The 25,175-nt window shown below is 41.9% G+C and overlaps 1 protein-coding gene across 1 annotated transcript in view; it reads right to left on the reverse strand.

The window, feature by feature from the left end:
* The window catches only part of Psmb2 (proteasome 20S subunit beta 2), a 31,372-nt gene extending 17,951 nt beyond the window's left edge, over positions 1-13,421 (reverse strand). Inside the window, exons 1-3 of the mRNA XM_032897801.1 lie at positions 13,210-13,421; positions 7,233-7,355; positions 4,274-4,344 (exon numbers count right to left, since the gene is read on the reverse strand). Coding sequence (XP_032753692.1) covers positions 4,274-4,344; positions 7,233-7,355; positions 13,210-13,300 — 285 coding nt within the window. The 5' untranslated portion in view covers positions 13,301-13,421. The remainder of the gene's footprint in view (positions 1-4,273; positions 4,345-7,232; positions 7,356-13,209) is intronic.
* Positions 13,422-25,175: the final 11,754 nt, after the last annotated feature.

The following is a 25,175-nucleotide window of genomic DNA, read 5'->3' on the forward strand; positions in this document are numbered from 1 at the left end:
ATTAAAGTGGTTTATTACCAAGGCTAGAGGTCTGAGTTCAATCCCTGACCCAAATGATGAAAGAGAGAACTGACTCCCAAGTTTCCTCTAAACTCCACGACTACGCCATGCAAATGCTGGGACTTGGGGTGTGGTAACTCAGTGACAGAGCATGTAGTTAGCATGCCTGTGGCTAATTAAACCCTAAAACCAAGAAATACAACTTTCTTACCCAATAAAAACCCAGAAGACATCTTCCTGGACTTTCTTATTTAATAAAATGCATTGAAATATTTTATTAGGTCCAAGGTTCAATAATGGTGGCAGATGGCATGGGAGGGAGGGGTTAATTAATTGGAATTTAAATAACCCTTTATAGTTAGTGGTGTTCACACATACTGGGTAAATCTAGAACAAATCTTAAATGTGACAGATGTTCAATGTTAGTTTACTTCTACACCGTCCATTAATACTAGTAAATTCCTATAACCAGCCCCAACTTTAGTATCTCATCAGTTCAATTAAAATAATTCAACAATTCCCTATAAATAACATAGCCATTAAATTGCTTAAACCAAACAATAATAGCATCATAAAAACAAAAAATCATTCAATCATTACATTTTTATATAATATACAAAGAGCTTTGCATGACTATGTTTTAATCCTTAGAGTGAGTGAACAAGCGAATGAGAGCGCATACACACACACACACGCAGAGTAAATGAAAGTCAAACACTCAGAGCTATAGACATTTATATGAAATATACACAAATGTATATAAAATCTGGCTACTCAAAAATTTGTGGGGCTGGGGATTTAGCTCAGTGGTAGAGCGCTTACCTAGGAAGCGCAAGGCCCTGGGTTCGGTCCCCAGCTCCGAAAAAAAAGAAAAAAAAAAAAAAAAAAAAAAAAAAAAAATTTGTATCACGTGCCAAACAATGTTACCATGCAAATATGTCAAACATAGTGACTTTATATTAGGAATATGTAAAACTATTATCACTTCTCTCTCTAGAATAAAATAAAGTGTTGGGGTTAGAGGGATGGCTCAGCAGTTTAGAGCATTTGCTGTTCTTTCGTTCTCTTCTTAGCACCCACATTACCTAGCTCATGAGCACCTATAACTCTAACCCCAGGGAATCCAATACCTTCTTCTTGCCTTCCTAGGTACCTACATATATGTGGAAGTATGTGCACCCTCACACCCACATATACACAAAACTAAAACTAAAACTCTAAAGTACAAATTCTTATTTTACAACCTATTTTGATAAGGAACTAGAAGAATAAAAAAGCACAAAGCAGAGGAGACCAATGCTTAGAGCTCCTTGTAAATAAGGGACATTATCACTTGCATAACATAGTGCACATACATGCAGGCAAAATATACACACTAAAAAATCGTTTATAGATCATTGAGATTGCAAAGCTCTTGATCAAAGTCACCACTGGGACAGATTCTATTTGGTGAGATGGTTAGGGTCTAATATTAGGCACTGGAAAAGAAAAGTGCTTTAAAGATCGACAGTAGGTCTGGAGAGGTGGCTCAATGGTTCAGAGTCCACACTGCTCCCAACATCCATGTCGCACATGGCTGACATGTATAAATATCAGGTGGCTCACACCCTGGTATTTACAGCTCCAGCTCTGGAGTGATCCAATGTCACTGGCCTCCTTAGGCACATGCACTTTATGTATACATTACATTCATATACAGACACGCAGACATCTTTAAAACTAAATCTTCCTGGGTTCAGTCCTCAGCTCCAGGAAAAAAACAAAAAAACAAAAAACAAAAAAAAACCAAAAAAAACTAAATCTTCTAAACAATCGATAGCAAGCAAGTTTATAAAAAACTTAATACCCATATTTGTTTTGATGACATGTGACTAAGTTTAAGAAGGCAGATGAAACCCCAATCATCAAGAGCACTAATTTTCTAAACTGCTACTGAAGAATCAAAGGGTTGACCTTAATGCAAACAGTCAAATTATGGTACAATTATCGTCGCTTTGTCTGACCTGCTGTGGGCCCTGAACTAGTCCCTCTGCCACTTTATGCTTTTCACTGAATCAGCAAGAGAATCAATGACGATTTGTCTCCGTGGAAGAGCAGATTAAATTATTAAGCAAAATGCTTTGGGCAAAAGTCATATGGATGTTAAATATTATGATTTACAAGTATTCATTTTCCTGGCACTCCTGTGGGGTTAAGCAGTTATCTGGATATCACAGATGAATAAACAGGCACGGGGTACGGTCACACGGTGAAGCTCTATTCACTTAGTCCCCGTGGGACATGTACCCTTGACAACCACATGAACTTTCTTGGCACATTCTACACAATCTTTAAGCTCTCAATCTTTAAGTGAATGAAGCCTCCTTTTACATAATAGAGAATACTACAATATACAAGACTAGAATAACTAAAGAGAACTCTCCATGCTTTAGCCAAACAGTCACAGAAAGATATACCGCCATTACCATGTAGGGACCCTGAGCTACAGTTCAACAAAAATAGAAACACTTTAAAAATATTTGGCACTTTCTTACAAAATTCAACATATTCTTACCATACAAACCAGCAATCATTCTCCTTAGAATTTACCCCCCAAAAAAAAAATCTGCAAAAAAATCTGAAGAAATCCCAGATACAAATGCCTCAAACTGGAAGCAATTAAGATATCCTTCAGTAGGAAAAGGATAAACTGTAGTACACTTAGACAAAGGAATATAACTCAGTACTGAAAAGAAATAACTTAGCTGGGTAGTGGTGGCACAGGCCTTTAACTCCAGCACTAGGGAGGCAGAGACAGGCAGATAGGCAGACCAACGCAGTTTAAGGCTAGCCTAGTCTATAGAGAGAGTTCTAGGACAGCCAGAGTTACATGAAGAAACCCTGTCTCAAAAAAAAAAAAAAAAAAAAAACCCAGACAGACAGAAACTGCCAAGCCATGAAAAGACATGGAGGAACTTTATTTTATTATTTTTTTAAAAATTTTTTTTATAGTTGGGGATTTGGTTCAGTGGTAGAGCGCTTGGCGCAAGGCCCTGGGTTCGGTCCCCAGCTCCGGAAAAAAAAAAAAGAAAAGAAAATTTTTTTTACTATTTTAAATTATGTGTGTATATATCTGCATGCAGTTACGTGTACATGAGTGCAGGTCCCTGATGAGGCCTGAGGCATCTGATCCCCTGCAGCTGTACACAGACTGCTGCGAACTGAATGACCAGGGGGGCCAGGAACTGAACTCAAGACCTCTGGAATGCAGCAAGTGTACTTAACCAGAGCCAATTCTCCAGGCCTATGTGAAGGAACTTTAAATCATGTCACCGAGAAGCCAATTTGAAAGCCTAACTATGGTATGACCCCAACTCTATGCTATGACATTCTGAAAAAGGTAACCATGCAAACAGTCAAAGGATTAGATGCTATCAGGAGTTCAGCAGATGAAGAGAACAGGTGAGGGACAGAGGACGTCCAAGGCAGTGAAAAGACTCTAAATGATACTGATGGATTTCTGTCCTTACACATTTGTCTAAACTCACAGAACGCATGCCTCTGAGTATAACCTAAAATGTAAATTAAGAACCCAAGTGTCAACACAAGTTCTCTAGTTGTAGAAATAAGCACTCCAGTAGATGCTGAGGACACAGGATGCTACACATGTGCATATGGGCTGAGTTTATATGGGGAAAATATTTATATTTTTCTCCTAATTTGCTATGAGCCTAAAATTGCTTTGAAAAAAAAAAAGTCTCCAGGAGGGGAGTAGTTTATCATAGTCTTTCATGTTAGTACACCACAACAAACAAAATAAAAACGTTTCTTTTGGGCCAGAGAGATGTTTCAGCAAGAATAGGCAACTGCCAGCAGGCCTCCCAACCTGAGCTTGATCCCTGTATCCCATAGAGTGGAAGTCGAGGACCAAGGCTCCTGCAACTTGTTCTCCTACCTCCACACTCACACCACACGCAAAAGAAATGTTAAAACACTTTTGATTTTATTCTTAAAATGAAGCATATTTTCACTGAATAGTCTGGGCTAGCCTAGAACTAGCTCCATAGCTCAGGCTAGCCTAGAGGTCATTAGCCTTCATTAGCCTCCCAAGTGACAGGATTAGACTGTAAAAAGCAACAATAACCAAAGAGAGAACAAACCCAAGGGGACTAAAAAGGAATGATTAGCACTGGGAAGAGTTGAGGAAAGTCAAAAATGGCAAAAATACTGTTCATGTGGAACAGGAATATGAAAGCACGGCTTTCGGTTGTACTGAAGGCCGCTAGTTGCTTACCCGACTCCGAAGACAGTCGGCCAGGTTTCGGCGTGTGAAATTAGCTGCTGCTGTGGGGGACAATTCATATCCTGGTACAAGACATAACGAATCACATTTGAAATGAAGCAGCAGAAAATAACAGCACTCACCCACGTCACTGGTCTATGCCTTTTCTTTTTAGAGACAGGTCTTAAACTTGAGATCCTCCTGCTTCTGCCTTCTAAGTGCTGCACTGGCAGGTGTGCACCACCACACCCCCTAACTATAACAAAAGCCATTTTTATTTATTTGTTTTTTGAAACATGATCTCATGTAAATGGGGTCCCGGGTCATCAGGCTGGTCTCAAAGTCATCATACAACTGAGGATAGTCTTGAACTTCTGATTCTTCTACCCTTATCTTCCAAACTATACTTAATAAAGTAACTAACTTAAGAGTCTTTTAAGGGTTAATTTAAGCAAACACAATTTTTCTTTTAGGCATTGACTTTTAGCACCTAAAACACATGTAACAAGCAACTCTTCCTATTCTTCTTAGTCACTCAGCCCTCTCTCGGGGCAACCAATGAGATTGCACCACACCTAAGGAGCATGAGCAGACTGTTCACCCTAAGTATGTGTAATTCCAAGAAGCAAACTTTTAGGTCCCTGAATGGCAGGGTCTACGTCTTGATCACACATTAATTTTTCTGCAGTATTAAGCTCAGTGTATAATATTGATAAGAAAAACCTTCAAAGATATTTAGGCAATTGGGAGAATAATGCTAAATGTGTTGCCTAAAAAATAGGTATAAATGGATGTTAATTTAGTCATTTAATATAAGTAATCATAGAAAAATCAAACCAAAGCTATATTCTAAGTCTTTATGATTTTTCAAGATAGGGTTTTTCTGCCTAGCCTGGGCTCTCCTGGAACTTGAGATCAGTACTCAGAGATCTGCCTGCCTGAGTACTGGGACTAAAGGCTTGTGCCATCACACCTGACTCTAAGGCTTTTTTTTTTTCTTTCTTTCTTTTTTTTTTTTTTTTTTTTTTTTTTTTTTTGGTTCTTTTTTTTTTTTTTTTTTCAGAGCTGGGACCGAACCCAGGGCCTTATGCTTCCTAGGCAAGCGCCTACCACTGAGCTAAACCCCAGCCCCAGCTTTTTTTCTATTATTAAGGATTTTTTTTTTTTATTTCATGTATGAGCGGTTTGCCTACATATACCTGTACCACATGTATGCCTGGGACCAAAGAGGGTGTTAGACCCCCGCCCCCTGGAATGGAGTTACAAATGGTTGTAAACCATTACGTGGGCACTGGAACCAAACTTAGGTCCTCTGCAAGAGCAGCTCAAGCCATCTCTCCAGCCCCAAAAGACTGCTTTTAAAGTACAGGGTCTCATAATTACAAAGAACTTTAAGTTCACAAAGCAGTTCTCTCTTTTTTGCAGTGCCAAGACGACACCTAAGGCTTCCCAAATGCTCAGCCAGTACTCTGCCCAAGAGCTATATCCCCAAGCCAGTCAAAACCCTTTCTTTCTCTCTCTTCTTTCTTTCTTTCTTTTCTCTCTCTCTTTTCCTTTTCTTTTTTTTTTTTTTCCCCCACCCCATTTTTCTTTTTTTTTTTTTTTTTGTTCTTTTTTTCGGAGCTGAGGACCGAACCCAGGGCCTTGCGCTTCCCTAGGTAAGCGCTCTACCGCTGAGCTAAATCCCCAGCCCCTCTTTTGTTTTTTTAAGACAAGGTTTCTCTGTGTAGCTTTGGCCATCCTGAAACTCACTCTGTAGATCAGGCTGGCCTTGAACTCACAGAGATCCGCCTGTCTCCACCTCCCAAGTGCTGGGATTAAAAGCATGTGCCATCACTGTCTGGCTTTTTTGTTCTGTTTCTTGACCCAGGATCTCATGCAGCCCTCACACTCTCTGCATAGCTGAATTGCTGAATTTGACCTTTTAATCTCTGATCCTCCTGCCTCCATCTTCTAAGTGCTAGGATTACAGACATGTAGCATCACTCCTCATCAAAACATCTTCATTAATATAAATATAATCCCATTTCAGATAAAATAAAGTCCCAGAGAGGACAAATGACTTGTATGCATGATACTGTAAAGCCTTGGAGCTAGAGAGATGGCTCAGCAGTTAAGAGCAGGAGTTGTTCTTCCAGATGGCCTAGGTTTAATTCCCAGAACCTTCTGTAGTTCCATTTCCAGGGGATCTTCCGGCCTCTGTGGGCACCATGTGGTGCACCAACATGTGTGCAAGGGAAACACCTACACACTCTAGCATTCCATCACCAATATATCAGTGTTAGAATGTTTGTAGAAAAATCTTTAAGAACAGTACAATTAGAATTTAGGGTCGAGATTTTTGTTTTGTTTTAGTTTTCTGAGCCAAGGTTTCTCTGTGTAGCCCTAGCAATTTTGAAAACTCAATTTGTAGACCAGTGTGGTCTAAAACTCAGAGATCATATGTCTGCCTCTAATTTTCTTTGGTTAGTTGGAAGAGTTAATGAAAACCTATGGTCCCATCAATCCAACAGTGAATAAGACTGTCAGAAAAGAACACCCATCTTGGGGTTGGGGATTTAGCTCAGTGGTAGAGCGCTTGCCAAGCAAGCCAAGGCCCTGGGTTCGGTCCCCAGCTCCAGAAAAAAAAAAAGGGAAAAAAAAAAAAAAAAAAAAGAACACCTATCTTCAGTACAAAATTAGAGATAAACCAATGGCTACAGACTGAAGAGTATCCTCCAAAAATACACATGCAAAAGCCCTAATCACAGACCCTCAAACTGTGACTGTATCTAGAGATAATATACAAAGAGATAATTAAGTCAAAAATAAATTCAACTCTGCTAACTCCTTAAACTCACAATTGTAGCCATTAGAGTTAAGAAAGAATTCTGTTATTTAAACTGCCCAGGCTGTGGCACCTTGTATGGTGACCCTAGAAAACTAATGCACCACCAGCCAAAGCTACCCGCTCCCGCTAAGTCTTACCCACCATTCCGCATTTTATAAAGCTGCACGTTTTTCTGGATATATTCTGCAAACTGTACAGTGTCTCCAGCCTCTCCAACACATAGGAGTAAGATTTTTTCACTCATCTTAAACATCTTGTCATGATCTGCTCAAAGGAAAAGAAATCCATGTTAGAAACTGCGACCACAGAAACTAAAAGCTATTTATATATGCAATTATAAACAGATCTATTAAGTACTATACTGAAGAATATTACCAACCATTGTTATTATAAGACTTTAATAGTTTCACTAGTCAACAGGTTAACTACATATTTTATTAATGTTAACTTATATTGGAAATTATATATGAAAGGAGACTATCATACAATTGCAGGGAAAGGTAGGGCTGGAGAGATGGCTCAGCAGTTAATTGCACTGGCTGCTCTTGCATAGAACCCAGGTGATTCTCAGCACTGACATTAGGTTCACAATCATCTGTAACTACAGTTCCAGGGACTCCCATGCCCTTTTCTGATCTCTGAGGGTATTGCACCTATACACATAAAAATAAATAAAAAAAAATTTTTTTAAATTACAATTTGGGGCTGAAGATGTATCTCAGTGATATAGAATATGCCAAGTGTGTGTGAGGCCCGGAGTTCAATCTCTCCCACTTACTCACTTAATTAAAAAATAAAATTTAAGCTTGGCATGAGTCATCTGTTTTAATCCAAGCAATCTGGTGTTGCAGGATAGTTGATAACACTATGAACCCTGAGATTGTGTTATTTACTGAAAAAACCTGTTTCTAGTTGTGGTGTAGCTCAACCCTTAGAAAACACATTTAATTCCTCTGGCTGGAATACAGACACACCCTCAGCACACAAACAATAAAGGTAAAATTAGTTTGTAGAAAGAAGCATCTATGTTTGATGTCTAATTGAGTGGCAGACAAAGCAACAAATCAGAGAAAGACTTGACAGAATAGGATACGCCCAACTTCAAGAGAAGGGAAAGAGAAACTACTTAAGAGAGCAGCCCAGAGAGAGGGGGGGAGACAGACAGACAGACAGACAGACAGACAGAGACACAGAGGGGGACGGGAAGCAGTTTTATTGGGATATTTATACAAAGAGCAAGCTAAACACAGGTAAAGACAGAACAAGCCAGAGAATAAGAAGGAGCCAGAGGATTAGAACAGACTGCCAGATTAGATTGTACAGAGGATAGAAAATTAGGCCTAGGTTAGTTAGCAGACAGGCAGTAAGCCTCGGAGATGACAATTATATCAAGCAAATAAGAGATACTTTTACACTCTGGAGGCAGAGACAAGCTGATCCCTGGAAGCTGGAGGCCTGCTTATTCTACACACTATGCCACAGGGCAGCCAGAGCTCCATAGTGAGACTCTATTTCAAAGACAGAAACAATTTAAGGATATTTAAAATACAGGGAATGGGGGTGGGGGTGTGGGAAGCTGAGGAATCCAGACTATAGAGATTATCTTGAGGCACAAAAGTACAAAGTTCTGAAACGTTACTACTAATACAAATGTTACGTAAACATTAAAAAAAAAGATGAACAGAATGGATTCCACAGTTAAATTTAAAGAACCATCTCAAGAAGGAGGGAAAAAAAATCAGCTGAGAATCCAAATTACTTTATAAAGCAAACCAGCTGCATATCCAAAGGAAAAAAGAAAAGTGGTTGTCAAAGCAGACACTTTAAGAACTGAACTAACAGTGAGCTATCTAAATAACTAATGAAAACCATAATACGCTAGCCTTATCTAGCTACACCAGACTTGTTCAGATTAAACAGATAAACACTCAGGTTGTAATTGGCGCCTAGGGAAGGAAACACAGTATCTATTTAGTCGATAGCTTCAGAGACAAGCTTTACTCTTCCTATCTTACCGACTTTCGCTTTTCATTTCTCTAATAGTGCTGAATAATCTCCCCTGGGAGACATGTTTTCCTGTATGAAAGCTTTTGAAATGTCAAAATCTCCTAATAGGATTTAAGGAACAAACGTGACTATCAAATACTTTACAAGTGTTGGAGAGTTGTAGACAGTAATAAATGTGGGTTTTTGGACTGGTGGTGGGCTCCTACATAAAATATGCCTATAGATAATATTGAATCGCCTTAAAATTCCCAAGTAAACAATTTTCATTTGTTATACATTCAAAGACTGTTAGTTTGCAAAGTTGTTCTAAAAGGAAGATTCATTTAGACACATGTTGCAAAGAAAAAAACAGAAGGGTATATATTCTAAATTCTAAATTCTGGACAGTGGCAAGAACCTGAGCAATTTTTATTTCCTTCCTTCGGTTTATCAATATTTTTAAAATCTCTATAGTTAACAAGCTTCACTTTTGTTAAGTTTGCATTATTTTTAAGGAAAAAGAAAGCAGACAGGCACTATGGCTCAGCAGGTAACAAAATGACAAGAGGCAGTGTGAACCAGTGTGGTGCTGCATGCCTAGTACTCCAGGTCTTGGATGCTGTTACATGTATCAGTTTAGTCAGAGCTACACAGCAAGACTCCATTTCACAGAGCCAAAAAACCTTCCCCTAAAAGTATGTGCAAAAGAAGTCTCCCTCAAAATTAGAAGTATTCAGCATTCCTGACTATTCCACAAATTCCCTCAGAAGTCTAAACTCCAACCCTAAGTTTTTCATACCAGAGAAGGTTATAAGTTGAGTACAATTATTTCCAATGCTTTTTCAAGAACTTACTTAAATTCATCTTTTTCCCCATACCATAATCTTTTTCTTCTCTGTGTCTATTCTAACAACTTACTCCTAAAATCATTGATTTAAAAACTAGCCTAACAGGCTGGAGAGATGGCTCAGTGGTTAAGAGCACTCCTGACTGCTTTTCCAGAGGTCCTGAGTTCAACTCCCCGCAACCACATGGTAGCTCACAACCACCTGTAATGGGATCCGATGCCCTCTTCTGGTGTGTCTGAAGACAGTGACAGTGTACTTATATATGTAAAGTAAATAAATATTTATAAAAAAATTTAGCCTAACACTAACTATAAATATTTCTAATACATAAAAAAAAAAACAACTTGTATTTCTTTCTTGGGTTTTTCGTTGATGTTTGCTTTCTTTAGAGAGAGTCTTAGTATGTAATCCTACAATATCCTTGAATCCCAGGCTAGTGTCCAACTAGAGATCATCATTCCTCTGTCTATAGAATGGAATTATAGGGATACACTATGCCTGGCTCTCCTTGTCTTGGCTTTTTCTAAAGATTTTAGCTAAAAGGTTGCATCCCATGTAACATCTAGTATGGATAAGGGCATACAGCACATTCTCCTTCTCAACATCATTCACCTATTCACTGTGATGAAGCATAAGACCCATTAACTTGGTGATGGCTCCACCTATCCTTTTCATACTAAAATCATTTGCTGTCAAAGACCTTGCTATTCAAAGCAGTGGACAAATTTACTCTCAAAATAAACTTAATCCTTTGGAGAATGGTTTACAAACATAACTTCTACAAACTAATTATAAAATTTCATAGTCTCTTGAGAAACAATATCATAGATGTTTGATTTCAAGTTCTTCAGAAGGAAGGAAATGCAAGCGAAGTTCACAGCAGTCTCTGTTTCCCCAGATGAGAGGAGCTCAAGGCTTACACCAGTTAAGTGCCTTTTCTTTGTGAAATCAGTTGTGACAATTGTGCTTTTTCAGCTCTGACAACACACTTCAGGAAACTTCAGGTCTGATCGTTTTCCTTCCTGGAATCTAGGGTTAATTGCTATTCAACTTCAAGCTTCCCTAATCTCTACAACCAGAATCTCTCCCTCACTATCCCATCCTAAAAACAGACCTAAAGCTTGACTGCTCTTGTCTCGACACCGCCATCATTTTCTAGTTTGTGCTACAATTATTTGTACACATATCTGGCTCTCACTGAATCACTAACTTTTGTGTGTGGGGGTGTACCTGCCTCACCCAGGACAGAGAAGGACATCAGGCCATCCTCCACCTTATTCTCACCCTTTGGGCTTGACTGACTGGTCAGTGAGCTCCCAGGATCTGTTTGCTGCTCCCCAGGAAGGGTTACAAGCACACAGTCATGCCTGTTTGATTTTTTTTTTTTAAGATTTATTTATTTAATGTATATGAGTACACTGTCTCTGACTTCAGACACACCAGAGAAGGGCATCAGATCCCATTACAGATGGTTGTGAGCCACCATGTGGTTGCTGGGAATTGAACTCAGGACCTCTGGAAGAGCAGTCAGTGCTCTTAACCTGTGAGCCATCTCTCCAGCCCCCTGATTTTTTTTTTTAATTGAGTACTTAAAATTTAAATTCTTCATGCTTGCATAGCAAGCACTCTGACCTACTCAGTCATCTTCTCAACTACATAGTATTCTTTTTTAAATTCTTCATTTCAGTATCTAGCACTGTAAAGTACACAGAGAGGCATGAAACTTGTCCAAATAACTTTTAATCCACTGAACAAAAGCTATAACCTTTCAACAATAACATGCCTATGATCACAATCATGAAAACAGGTTCAGTGGGTCAACTGTGACTATAAAAGAAGCAGTGTAGGGGCTGGAGAGATGGCTCAGTGATTAAGAGCACTGACTGTTCTTCCTGAGGTCCTGAGTTCAAATCCCAGCAACCACATGGTGGCTCACAACCCTCTGTAATGGGATCCGATGCCCTCTTCTGGTGTGTCTGAAGACAGCTACACTGTACTCATATATAATAAATAAATCTTTTTAAAAAAAAAAAGAAGCAGTGTAGTTGTTAAGGGTAAAAGAGATCATTTTGCATAATGTCTACTAACTTGTTTTTAAGAGTGCTGAGACTGGAACCTGGGGCCTTGTACATGTTAGAAACATGTGTTGCCACTGAATTGTATCCTCTGTCTCAAATTACACATATTTGAACCTAGGTTCTACTACCTGTAAGCTTAGAAACCTTTTCTTTGAAAACTTTAAAAATTATTTATTTATGTATGGGCTTGTTCTTGCATGGTCTCTTGTTCTGCAAAGGTGCACACGTGCCACACAACAGGTGCACAGGTCAGAGGACAACCTGCAGGGAGTTGGGGTGACGGCTCTCCCTCTACCATCTGGATTCTGGGATCAAACTTGGGTTGTTGATCCCAATACTGAGCTATTTCAACATTTCCTTAAGAAAGTTTTACACACACACACACACACACACACACACACGGACACAAAACACAGTATATACTATATATATCTTAGTTATACATATTCTGTCTCCAACTAACTGCAAAAAGGACACATATTAGAGCCAAACTTTTAAAAAAATTAAAATACTGACGCTGGACACACCTGATACAAATACGCGTAAGTTTGTTAAGTATTTGTTCAATGCTAACTTGTTTACTCGATCCTCTCAACAAGTCTGGAGTTGGGTATTAGTAATCTGAGCGATAAGAAAATCTGGGCACGGAAAACTAGCGTCCAAAAATCATAAAGCAAATAAAGAGACGCCATCTCTGTTGCATTGACTATTTAACTACAAGGAAAACCTAGCAGCCAGTGAAAGCCGCAAGAGGCTCTGAGCTGAGCAACTGAAGACAGCGGGAAGCAGAGTGGAAATGCCAAACTCGGCGGAGTTTCACTTTCCCCAAGATACCACCTTAGGGCGCCCTCAAATTAACCTCTCTCTGTGACGACGGAAACTTATCAAAAATTCAGAGAACTGAGGTGCCAAGCACCGAGCGCATACTTGAGCTCTTACAAACTGAATTCCCCACCTTGGGCAACTCTCACCTAGCAAGCCTCATCTGGCCAGGGCCAGGGCCAGAGCACGGCCCTGACCTAGAATCCAAAGCTAGGGTCTTGTCTGCCAGCTTCCTGGCTTCTAAATCCTGCAGTGCTAGAAGGGCAGAGGACCCGGAGCTCCATCTTCCAAGCAGCCCAGAGGGAGGCCCACCTTACCCTTCACCAACTCCCGCCGACTGCCCCTACACCCAGGCCCGCCGGGCCTCCCCCTGCTTCCTCTCACCGTCCTTCATCTGGACAATATTGCTGGCGGCCACCCGGTCAGAAGCGACCAGGACATAGTCAGGACCCTGGATGCCAATGAGGTACTCCATAGTTCCGGGAAGCGGGAGGCTGCAAGGTCCACACACACAGGGACTTCCCGGGTACGCGGCCTCACCAGTGAGACAGCACACCCGAACTAGGCTGGGTGTGATGCAAGATATGCGACCGCCCGGTCATTGGCGCGGGTCGATGACGTCAACTCTCGCGAGAGCGCGTGTGTGAGCTTGGGTGCTCTTCGCACTGATTGCTGAGTAGGCTGGTCCGAAGGTGTTTAAAAATGTAGCTGTGGGTTATGCAACGTTCGGTTTCCTTATCTGCCAATTCGAATTTCATAATTCGTACGTAGATAAAATCGCACCCGATGTGAGAGGTGCCAGCACTTGTGGGTGCTACAGAGGAGAAGGTCTTCAGGTTTCTGGTTAAACGAGCGGAAATCTTTCCCTGCGAGCCAGATCGAAGAACAATCACCCTGAGCCATTCATTGAGTTAAGGACCAGCGGAGCAACATAGGAAAACAAATCTCAAAAGCAAAATAAAAACTACTTGGCGGTGGTTCACTCTTGGCATCCTAGTACTGGGTAGGCTGAGGCACATAGCATATCAGTAAAGCGGACTACCAAAGTTCAATCCTTTGGACCCACGGTAGAAAGAAAGAACAGACTCCCCAGAGTTTTCCTCTGACTTTCACACTAGCGCGTTCCATTACCCACTACAAATTAAAAAAAAAAAATAGATTTAAACATTTTATTATACTTCTGCTTCATTACATTTAAAATATTTTAAAATTTTAATCTATTTACATTCCAGCCATGGCCCCCCACCCACAGTTCCTCATCCCAACAAATAAATTAAAAAAAAAAAAAAAAAGCTGGGTGGTGGTGTCACATGCCATTAATCCCAGCACTCATTACGCAGAGGCAAGTGGAGCTCTGAGTTCCAGGTCAGCCTGGTCTACAGAGTGAGTTTCAGAGCAGCCAAAGCTAAACAGAGAAACCCTGTCTGGGGAGAGGGAGGGGGAGGGGGAGGGGGAGGGGGAGGAGAGGGAGGAGAGGGAGAGGGAGGGGGGGGAGAGGGAGGGGGAGGAGGGGGAGGGGGAGGAGAAGGAGGGGGGGGAGAGGGAGGGGGAGGAGAGGGAGAGGGAGGAGAGGGGAAGGGAGGAGAGAGGGAGGAGGGAGGGACCGATGGACCGTCGAACGGACGGACAGAAGGAAGCCTTGGCTGTCCTGGAATTAATTTGACTGTATTGACCAGACTGACCTCAACTTCACAGGGAACTGTCTGCCTCTGACACCCACCAGCGTAGAAGTAAAGTGGTCCTGGACCACATGCCCTACATGAAATATTTTGGAAAGAGTAAGATAGGAGATAATGAATGGGCTGGAGAGATGATCAGTGCTTAAGAGCAGAGTCTGCTCTTCCAGAGGACCTGGATTCAACTTCCCGTACCCACAAGGCAACGCACAGACAGCTAACAGTAACTCTGATACTCTCGGGGCTGGAGAGATGGCTCAGTAATTGAGAGCACTAACTGCTCTTCCAGAGGTCCTGAGTTCAAATCCCAGCAACCACATGGTGGCTCACAATCATCTGTAATAAGATTTGATGCCCTCGTCTGGTGTGTCTGAAGACGGCTCAGTGTACTTATATATAATAAGTCTTTTTTTTTTTTTAAGAACTCTGATACACCTCTGTCCTCTGAAGGCACTTTAGACACTTGAATGCACATAAAAAACATTCAGGCTAAAACCCCATAACACATAAAGTAAATGTAATTCTTTTAACAAAAGAAAGGGTAATAGAGGAGAGACTACAATTAAACTACAGATAGAAATGTCTTAATGAAACTTACAAGTTTGAACAATTAACATACTTGTGCTGGCTAGTCCTCTATCAACTTGACACACAAGCTAGAGCTATATGAAATGAGGGACACTTAATTGAGAAAATGCCTCCATAAGATCCAGCTTAAGGCTTTTCTTAATTAGTGATTGATGAGGCAGGGCCCAACCCATTATGGGTGGTGCCGTCCCTGAGTTGGTGGTCCTGGGTTCTATAAGAAAACAGGCTGAGCAAGCCATGGGAAGCAAGCCAGTAAGCAGCACCCTTCCTCCCAACCCCAGGCCTCTGCATCAGCTCCTGCTTCCAGGATCTTGATTTTTTGAGTTCCTCTCCTGACTTCCTTCAGTGATGAACAGTGTTGTGGAATTATAATCTGAAAAAAAAAATCCTTTCCTCCTCAACTTGTCTTTTGGTCATGATATTTTATCACAGCAATAAAAAAAATAAAAAGACCCTAAGACCATACTTTAATAATAAAAACGGGGTTGGGGATTTAGCTCAGTGGTAGAGCACTTGCCTAGCAAGCGCAAGGCCCTGGGTTCGGTCCTCAGCTCCAAAAAAAAAAATAATAATAATAATAATAATAGTAATAATAATAAAAACTTTTTTGCCAGTCGGTGTGGTGTTCACCTTTAATTCCAGCGGTCCAGAGGCAGAGGTAGGTGTCTAATGTCTAAGTTTGAGGCCAGCCTGGTCTACAGAGCAAATTCCAATGGACTACACAGAGAAACCCCATCTCAAAAAAAAAAAAAAACAAAAACAAAAATGGAGTATATTGAATATACATTATCTTTCAAATGTATCCAAAAAATGTCTGCACAGTAACGTTTGTGCACAGATGTATGTTGTGTTGCACCACTGGGGGCATCGATGAAAAGAGGACCAGCCTCCATGTTTAAGTAGAGATGTTTTATATATGCTCTAATTGCACACAGCGACCTACTACTCATCGAATCCAAAGAATGAAATGATGCTGAGGCTATGGCTCAGTCAGTAAAGGGTTGGTTTCACAAGCTTGAGGACCTCAGTTCAGAGCTCCGGAACCCACAGGCCTCGCATGGTGCTGTGTGCCTATAGCCTAGTGGTGGGGAAATGAGAGGTGCAGACAAGAGGGTCCCTGGGAGCTCATGGGCCTGCCAAGCTGGCATGAATGGTGAAGTCCCAGGCCTTGGAGAGATCCCATTGCAAAACAAAAGAAAAGGTGGAATGTGCCTAAGGACACACACACACACACACACACACACACACACACACACACACACAAAAAAAAATGAATGAAATGAATTGCCCTATAGCTCAAGATCTATTTCCCTGAACTGGAAATGAAGTTGCTTGCCCCTTTGTAGTAGACACCATTTTATTGAAACAGTGAATATTCACCTGTGAATGAGAAATATTTAGGATATTTTCAGATCAGTTACATGCAGTAATTATTCAGTGTGCGTGTGATTTAATGGGATACTTTTTCACCAGGCTCTGGTGGCACACACTCGGGAGGCAGAGGCAGGCAGGTCTCTGAGTTCGAGGCCAGCCTGGTCTACAGAGTGAGTTCCAACACAGCCGGGGCTACACGAAGAAACCCTGTCTTCAAAAATTGAAACAAAAGGTGGAGCAGTGTTTTTCCCAGAGTTTGAGAGATTCCTCCTGCCCCTCCCTCCTGAATTCTGGGGTGATGACGGGCACACTCCACTATGCCCAGATCACTTTCTATTGTTCCTGTTTTGTTTGAATGTTTTACCGTTCTCAAGTGACACTCGTATCTTGCACGTTTTCCGGTATTCAGGTGTATGCCGGGGATTAATATTCCTTATTATGTTAAGCACACCCTTTACCACTGAGTTACACCACAGCTAGTTATTTGCAAGTAACTGCATGAGACAGGGTCTTGTGTAGCCCAGGAGAGCTTTGAACTCATTATGTAGCTGAAAGCGATATTTTGAACTCTCCTGATCCTCCTACCTCTACCACACAAGTGCTGGGATTACAGGCAAATGCCACCACAGCAGGATTTAATTAAAAAGAAAACAGTCACCACTGCAGTCTATAAGCCTTGCAGCAATTCTGCAAAAGAGGAACTACCTCATGCTTAGGCCCTGGCACAGACAACTGAGTCCTCCTGGCACTTAATGAGAAATGGAAAATAAGTTGCAATTCTATCTCCAAAGACAACTACGGGATCCCCTTGTCTCTGTAGAAATTCTAGTAATTACTTCAGTCTGCATGTTTCTTCCAGGTCTCTGCCCATACTGGGATGTAGAGCCTGAGGAGGTCGGAGCAGCCTATCTATCACGGGGTGTATGCCAGGGGCAAGCGAGGTCATTAAGCCAGCCATCTCTATGAACAACACAACTGCATCCATCACTCTCAAAGAATTCTTTTCTTAAGCATCAGTAGAGAAAGCCTCGCTGAAACCCCTTCCTCCCTCTGGGAAGCATGCCTACGATTGGGTTCCTTAAATGCTAAAATTACACAGCTATGCTATATACAACCCACACAAATAATGCAAAGTAAATCGATAAATATCTCTTCTTTCACTCACGGTAACCACCCAGCAAATGTCTACATCTGTCATATTTTTTCGGGATGTGCCAATATGAATTCATTATTTCACAGAAGGTGCAGAACTTTGAACAGGAAACCTGATACACACACACACATACACACACACACACACACACACACACACACACACACACACACACACACCAGGAAAAGCAACAAATAACCTTTAAGCTAAAGGAAACCCATCAGTTATGGGGCCCTTTAGAAAGATTGTAAGGTTCTGTAGCTGTCACTACATAGTGGCTGGTCTTAAACCACAGTGAGGAACAGGCTTAGAAGACAGGTCACACTGTAGTTAGAGTCTGGGCTTCAAGTATTCCGCTGAGATAAGGCGGTAGTCACTGGTGATCTGAGGGGTTTTTGTTTTGATTTGTTTGGGAGGGGAGGCAGGTTTTTACTTCTATTGTTTAAAGGATTTTAAGACAACATCTCGGGCTGGAGAGATGGCTCAGTGGTTAAGAGTGCTGACTGCTCTTCCTGAGGTCCTGAGTTCAATTCCCAGCAACCACATGGTGGCTCACAACCATCTGTAATGGGATCCGATGCCCTCTTCCAATGTGTCTGAACAGTGTACTCATATACATGAAATAAACAAATAAATCTTTAAAAAAAAAAAAAAGACAACATCTCAAGTATCCAAGGCTGGCCTTGAACTCTTAAACCTCCTGCCTCAGTCACTCAAGTGCTAGGAATACAGACCATGAAAGCTGACTGAGACTGTATAACTTCCCATGTGTGGTGTTCCAGAGCATTCTATGACCTCCCGTGAGCCTGCTCAGTTTTGTTCACCAATATTTCAGCCCAGCTAATAATGTCCTGTGGGCCAAGACTTGCCATGCTTCTGAAATACCTTTGGGTTTCTAGCTTTATTGTAGCCAGGCATTTGGAGACCTTTAGCATCATCTGGAGGCTTACAAAAGAAAATGCTGGGAGGGAGAGATAGTTTAGTGGTCAAGAGCCTGCTTTTCCTGAGGACCAGGGTTCAATTCCCAGTATCCACATGGTGTGGTGCAACCATCTGTCATTACAGTTTGTGATTTGTAGACCTACATGCAGGCAAACACTCATACCCATAAAGCAACACCAAGAACAAAACGGGTATCTTAGAAGTTGTCACTTCATTGGTCTGGTGTACATCCTCGGCCAAGGTTGAACTCCTAACCTAGAGGTGGTAATTTCTGAAGCAGACCCCAGTGTTTTGGTTCTTCTAAATGCTGCCGATACTTTATCGCAAAACTTCATAGCAGCTGGTTTCGTTTTTAAAAGGAGGTTTGGATGGATGGGAAAGGTTAGGCACTGCTACACGTGCCTGCACTGCCAGCACTTGGGAGGTTGAAGCAGTAGAATTAGGAGTTCAAGGTCATACTTAGCTACAAAGTGAATTAGACACCAGCCTGGGCTGCAAGGAGTTCTGTCTCAAAAGCCACAAATAAAAAAAAAATCACAGGGAGAAAAGGAAAACAAAGAAAAAGAAAAATCAGAAATTCCCACTCCCGAAGATACAAATATTTTAAGAGGGGTAGGCCCCACTTGGGCTAGGGTATATAACAAGACTAGAAAATAAATGGAGTCCTGATCTAGGACCTAGTAGGTCCACTTTGTCCTGAGAGTCACCTTGGGTTTACTTTCTTAAGGTTCTTTGTTGTTATTCTGTTGTTTTGTTTTAGACAGGTTCCTCAAGGCTTACTGAATGGCATCCCCAGCCTGGGATGGCTTTTTTTTTTTTTTTTTTTTTTTTTTGGTTCTTTTTTTTTTCGAGCTGGGGACCGAACCCAGGGCCTTGCGCTTCCTAGGTAAGCGCTCTACCACTGAGCTAAATCCCCAGCCCCATGGATGGCTTCTTTTGAAGCAAAGTCTTGCTATTTAGCTCAGAATGGCCTCAGACTCCCCAAGTTCTGGGTTCTGAGATGTATATTTCAGACTAACAGTTAGTGGGACTGTTTTTTGTTTTTTGAGACTGGGTTTCTCTGTGTAGCCCTGGCTGTCCTGGAACTTGCTCTGTAGACCAGGCTGGTCTTGAACTCAGAGACCCGTCTGTCTCTGACTCCTGAGTGCCGAGATTAAAGGTGCACACCACCACTGCCTGGTGTTGACAGAACTTTCACAGGAAGTCCTTGTCCTCTGAGTAAAACTACTGTAGTAGGAGAGTACAAATGGAAGCCACAGTTCTAATCAGTGTAAGATATGAAAGACACTCGTAGAGACAGTCGGGAATGAAACACAAAAGGCCAAAGGCTGAGAAACACCAGCCGGTTCCAGATGTGCATCAGAATCGCATATCCCAATGGAAGATACTTGAAGCTCTCAGAGGAGGGGAGAGACGCTCTGTTGTAATTAATAATAAACTGATACCGCTTTCAAATATTTGAAGGGTGCAATGAATGGTGCTGCTAGCACTCTGTTTAGCTAAATGTTATGTGCATTAAAACCAGACAGATTAATACAGAAGACGGCAGACTACTGCCAACAGCCGTGTAAGGGTCACCGTTGCATCTCTCTGTGGTGGAGCAGAAGAGCACAGTCTTTGGTGCAGCATTTGGAGCACTGGTGGAGAAATGCATTGACTTCCATGTCATTCAAAGACAGTCTGAGCCGTTTGCATCCAAATGTGACATGTGACAGGGCTGCCCCATTGCCATATTAATTCTACAAAAACTGATCTAGTCTCTTGTAGAAGCTGTTTCCTTAACCAGATACTAAATCAATTTAAATAAGTGAAGTGTGGCCTTCTCAAGGCATGCTAAGTTGCTAAAAATAAGAGTAAATATGACTCCTTGTGTGCTTAAATGTTGCTCCTGAAATAGCTGGCAGTTAAAGACTCGTAGTAAATGACCCAGCTATCCAACTCCTGGGCATATACCCAAAAGATGCTCCAATGTATAACAAGGACACATGCTCCACTATGTTCATAGCAGGCTTATTTTAATAGCCAGAAGCTGGAGAGAACCCACATGTCCTTCAACAGAGGAATGGATACAGAAATGTGGTACATTTACACAATGGAGTACTACTCAGCCATTAAATTCTATGAAATTCGCAGGCAAATGGATGGAACTAGAAAATATCATCCTGAGTGAGGTAACCCAGTCACAAAAGAACACACAGTATGCACTCACTGATAAGTGGATATTAGGGGAAAAAACCCCGGAATACCCACAATATAACTCACAGATCATATGAAGGTCAAGAGAAGGAAGACCAAAGTGTGGATGCTTCAATCCTACTTAGAGGGGTGAACAAAATAATCATGGGAGGTAGAGGGTGGGCAGGACTTGGGAGGAAAAAAAAAAGGAGGGGAGAGGAAAAAGGGGACAGGATCAGGTGTGAGAGAAACAGGGAAGATGTACAGAGGGTCAGGAATTTTAACAGAGGTGTGTAGCAATGGGGATGGGGAACTGGGGGTAGCCACTAGAAAGTCCCAGATGTCAGGAAAGCAAGAGGCTCCCAGGTCACAACAGGGTTGACATTAGCTGAAATACCCAACTAAGGGGAGGGAGAACCTGTAGAGAACATATCCAAGGGGTTGGGGATTTGGCTCAGTGGTAGAGCGCTTGCCTAGCAAGCACAAGGCCCTGGGTTCGGTCCCCAGCTCTGGAAAAAAAAAAAAAAGAGAGAACATATCCAGAGGTTACACACGGCCTCCGGTTGAGGGATGGGCCCATTCACCCTTCTCAAAATTTTAGCCCAGAATTGCTCCTGTCTAAAGGAAATACAGGGAGAAAGAATGGAGCAGAGACTGAAGGAATGGCCATCCAGAGACTGCCCCACCTGGGGATCCAACCCATATGCCACCACCAAACCCAGTCACTCTGACTGATGCCAAGAAGGGATTGCTCACAGGAGCCTGATATGGCTGTCTTCTGAGAGCCTCTGCCAGAGCCTTCCTAATACAGACGAGGATGCTTGCAGCTAACCATTGGACTGAGCACGGGGACCCCAGTGGAGGAGTTAGGAGAAGGACAGAAGGAGCTGAAGGAGTTTGCAACCCCATTGGAAGAACAACAATATTAACCAACCAGACACCCCAGGGCTCTCAGGGACTAAACCACCAACCAAAGAACACACATGAAGGGTCCCCTGGCTCCAGCTGCATATGTAGCAGTGGATGGCCTTTTCTGGCATCAAAGGGAGGGGAGGTCCTTGGTCCTGAGAAGGCTTGATGCCCCAGCGTAGGGCAATGCTAGGGCAGTGGGGCATGAGTGGGTGAGTGGGTGGGGGAGCATCCTCATGGAGGCAGGGGTGGGAAGGTGGGGGCAATTTTCAGAGAGGAAAGTGGGAAGGGGGATAACATTTGAAATGTAAATAAACAAAATAACCAATAAAAAATTTCTAAAAAAGAAACTAAGGGAATTTACTTAGCAGATCTGAATGCTAGCAGGCTTATTCTAACAAAACCCTGGTAAGATATCTTACCAAAAAAAATTGTTTTTTCAAGACAGAGTTTGTCTGTATAACATCCCTAGCTGTCCTAGAACTTGTACTGTAGACCATGCTGGCCTTGAACTCACTGAGATGCACCTGCCTCTGACTCCCAAGTATTAGGATTAAAAGTGTGCACCACCACGCCTGGCTTACCTTGTACATCTATTTTGAAGATCATATCTTAGGCATGACGTGGAAATTTCTGATTTCTTTGGTGATTCAGTTGTGTCATGTGATGTTTTTCTGGAAACTGTCTTGTGAAAGGATGTTTTTGCTGAAGTAGATATGATGAAATCAAAACGTCTTTGTGACTTTAATTTTTTTCAAACCTTATTTTTAATGATGGCTCTTAAACACTTTAACCTCCCTTGTAGCCCACCACCCACCAGAGGTAGTGGGAAAGAAAGGATACAGGGGAAGTGGCCCCTGTTTAGAAAGGTTCTTTGGATCAACTCCCGTCAGTGTTGTCTTGAAATTGATAGCTCAGTTCACAGGTCAGCAGGCAGTGCCAGCATGATCCACTCACAAACACTTCACAGATAAACCAGCAGTCTGATTCAGTAGAGTCAGGTTAGCAACAGCAATGACACAACCTAGCAGAGACAGCCAGGCCTCAACCTAGGCTTGAGTCAGTAGGAGGGACCACCAGGAACACCAGAAGTTTAGGCTGTGCTTCTCTCAAGGAAGTGAAAATCAGCAAAGAAGATGTGAGACCAACAACTATTGCACAGCTGGCTCTGGCTCTGTTTGGAGTCCTATTATAGCCTCCAAACATCATGTGTCCTCTACGTGTCTTGCCTTAGCACATGCATCCAGTCAACCCGAGTCCAAGGAGTCTCGACAAATGGAACTCAACTACGCAATGTAAGGCAGACAAATATATGCATTAGCAAAGAATCCCTCATCTCATGTCCTTCCACGTGTTTGCTCTAGCAGAACATCCTCTCTCCTGTGTCTGCTTCAGTGGAACGTGTCTTCAGGAGTCTGCCTTAGCCTTTCACCCGTGTCCACTTCAGGAAAACACTCCCTCAGGTGTTTGCCACAGCAAAACACCATCTAACACAACTGACTTTCCAAAGAATCCCTTAAGTTTCCACTTCACATGCTTCTACATGTTTTTCTGGAAGCTGCTCAGAAAAGGGGCATATGATATTTTGCTAGAGCAAATACTTGAGAGAACACATGATGTTTGGAAACAGTATAAATATAACCCAGCAGTGTGTGGTATTGGTTCGCCTTGCCTCTCTTTGCTAATAATCATTGTTTGTTATGATTTCACAGAAACACACCAAAAAACACCTAGTGGTGTTCTGGAAACTTCTTGCCACTTCTAGACTTCTGCTAATTGGCTGAGCCTCGTGGTTTCTTCTGGATTGAACTGCTGTTGCTGACTTGCTAATGGTACTAGCGAGTTGATCAAGGTAATGCTGCTGACTTACGTGAATTGAACTACTGATATCCTGACAGTGCAGACTGGATTTGCCCCCAAAAACTATTTCCAAACAGGTCCACATCCTCTTTTGCCCTATTAACCTTTCCTTTCCACTACCTCTGATGGGTGGTGGGCTAGAAGGGAGAACAATGCATTCAAGTTACACTTATTAAAATAGATTTTTAAAAAAATATAAGCCTACATAGTGTGCAAAATCTTGCTTCATTTTTGTATCTAGATTAACACTGCAGGTAAAATGGAACAATTTAAAATTCAGTCTATCCAAGGTAGATTTAAAAAGCTGTTTGAAACATTAGTCACACACACACACACACACACACACACACACACACATATATATATATATATATATATATATATATATATATATATATATATATATATATTTTTCTTCAGCCTGCTCTTCAAAGCCTTCTTACATTTCTAATTACACTTATCTTTTTCCCACAGTTGCTTGGTGCCTGTTGTGGGGGCCTCCTCTACAGCAACTCAGCTGCTGCCTTGACAGATGAGTCAATATGCATCTCAAAAACTGGGTAAAGTTGTGTCGATTGTCACTTAAGTTCAAACTTTCCAAATGCAACCCCAGCTTCAAGGCAAATGAATAACAATGGCAAAGATCTAGCTAACTCTTGTTTATTTTTCCCACTGGCCTTGGCTGATTGAAAACCAGAGAGAACGGAGAAATTGACCTCCCACCCCATATTTAGAGAAAGCTGTGAGAGGAAGTCATAAGCCCACAGTTACTATTCAATATTCAATGCTTGCCTATTCAAGGAGTGCAAGTTCTATATATAGCCTTGCAAACCCTTAATGGCAAGAACAATCTTTAAAGTCTTTGTGTTGGTTGGCCAACACCACACTCGTGTGGACACACCGGCCATTCAGTCCCATCTCTGTCAGCGAATCAGGTCACATTTCAATGGACATATTTCTGAATGCCAATCAGACGTCTCACTTTAAGCGATCCCACTTTCTGAGATTTTTGTCAGCCCACTCATACTTGTGAAAACCTACTGACACCTGAAGTCCATATGTTACCAAACTCTAGGACCAGTGGTATGCCTTTCTTGGTGGAAGGTGTCACCAACCAGTATATACTTAAGCAAGCAAGCAATTAAGCTTCAGTTTTCTGTTAGATACTGAGTGATGGTCTCATCCATTGACATACAGTTTAACTATCTCAATGGTACCACTGAGGCTACCCAACTGAGTCAGTAATCCAAGGCCACTTTTCATCCACAATCTATTTGTGATCATCGCGGCATTTTTTTTTTTCCGGAGCTGAGGACCGAACCCAGGGTCTTGCGCTTGCTAGGCATGCGCTCTACCACTGAGCTAAGTCCCCAACCCCTCATCGTGGCATTTTTAACCTTTTAAGTTTCTTTCTTTTCTTCTTCCTTTTTAAAAAAGACACATTGAAGGCTTAGATATTTTTCAAAACCTACTTTAATTATGGTTCTTTAAGGCTTCAACCTCCTTTCAAGCCCACCACCCATCAGAGGTAGGGGAAAAGAAAGGTTCATAGGAAAGAGGGTTATGGATCTGTTTAGAAATAGTTCTTTGAGTGCTTGCCTAGCAAGCGCAAGGCCCTGGGTTCGGCCCTCAGCTCTGGAAAAAAAAAAAAAAAAAAGGAATAGTTCTTTGGG

The sequence above is a fragment of the Rattus rattus genome, chromosome 1 (assembly GCF_011064425.1).
Source record: "Rattus rattus isolate New Zealand chromosome 1, Rrattus_CSIRO_v1, whole genome shotgun sequence".
NCBI lineage: Eukaryota > Metazoa > Chordata > Mammalia > Rodentia > Muridae > Rattus > Rattus rattus.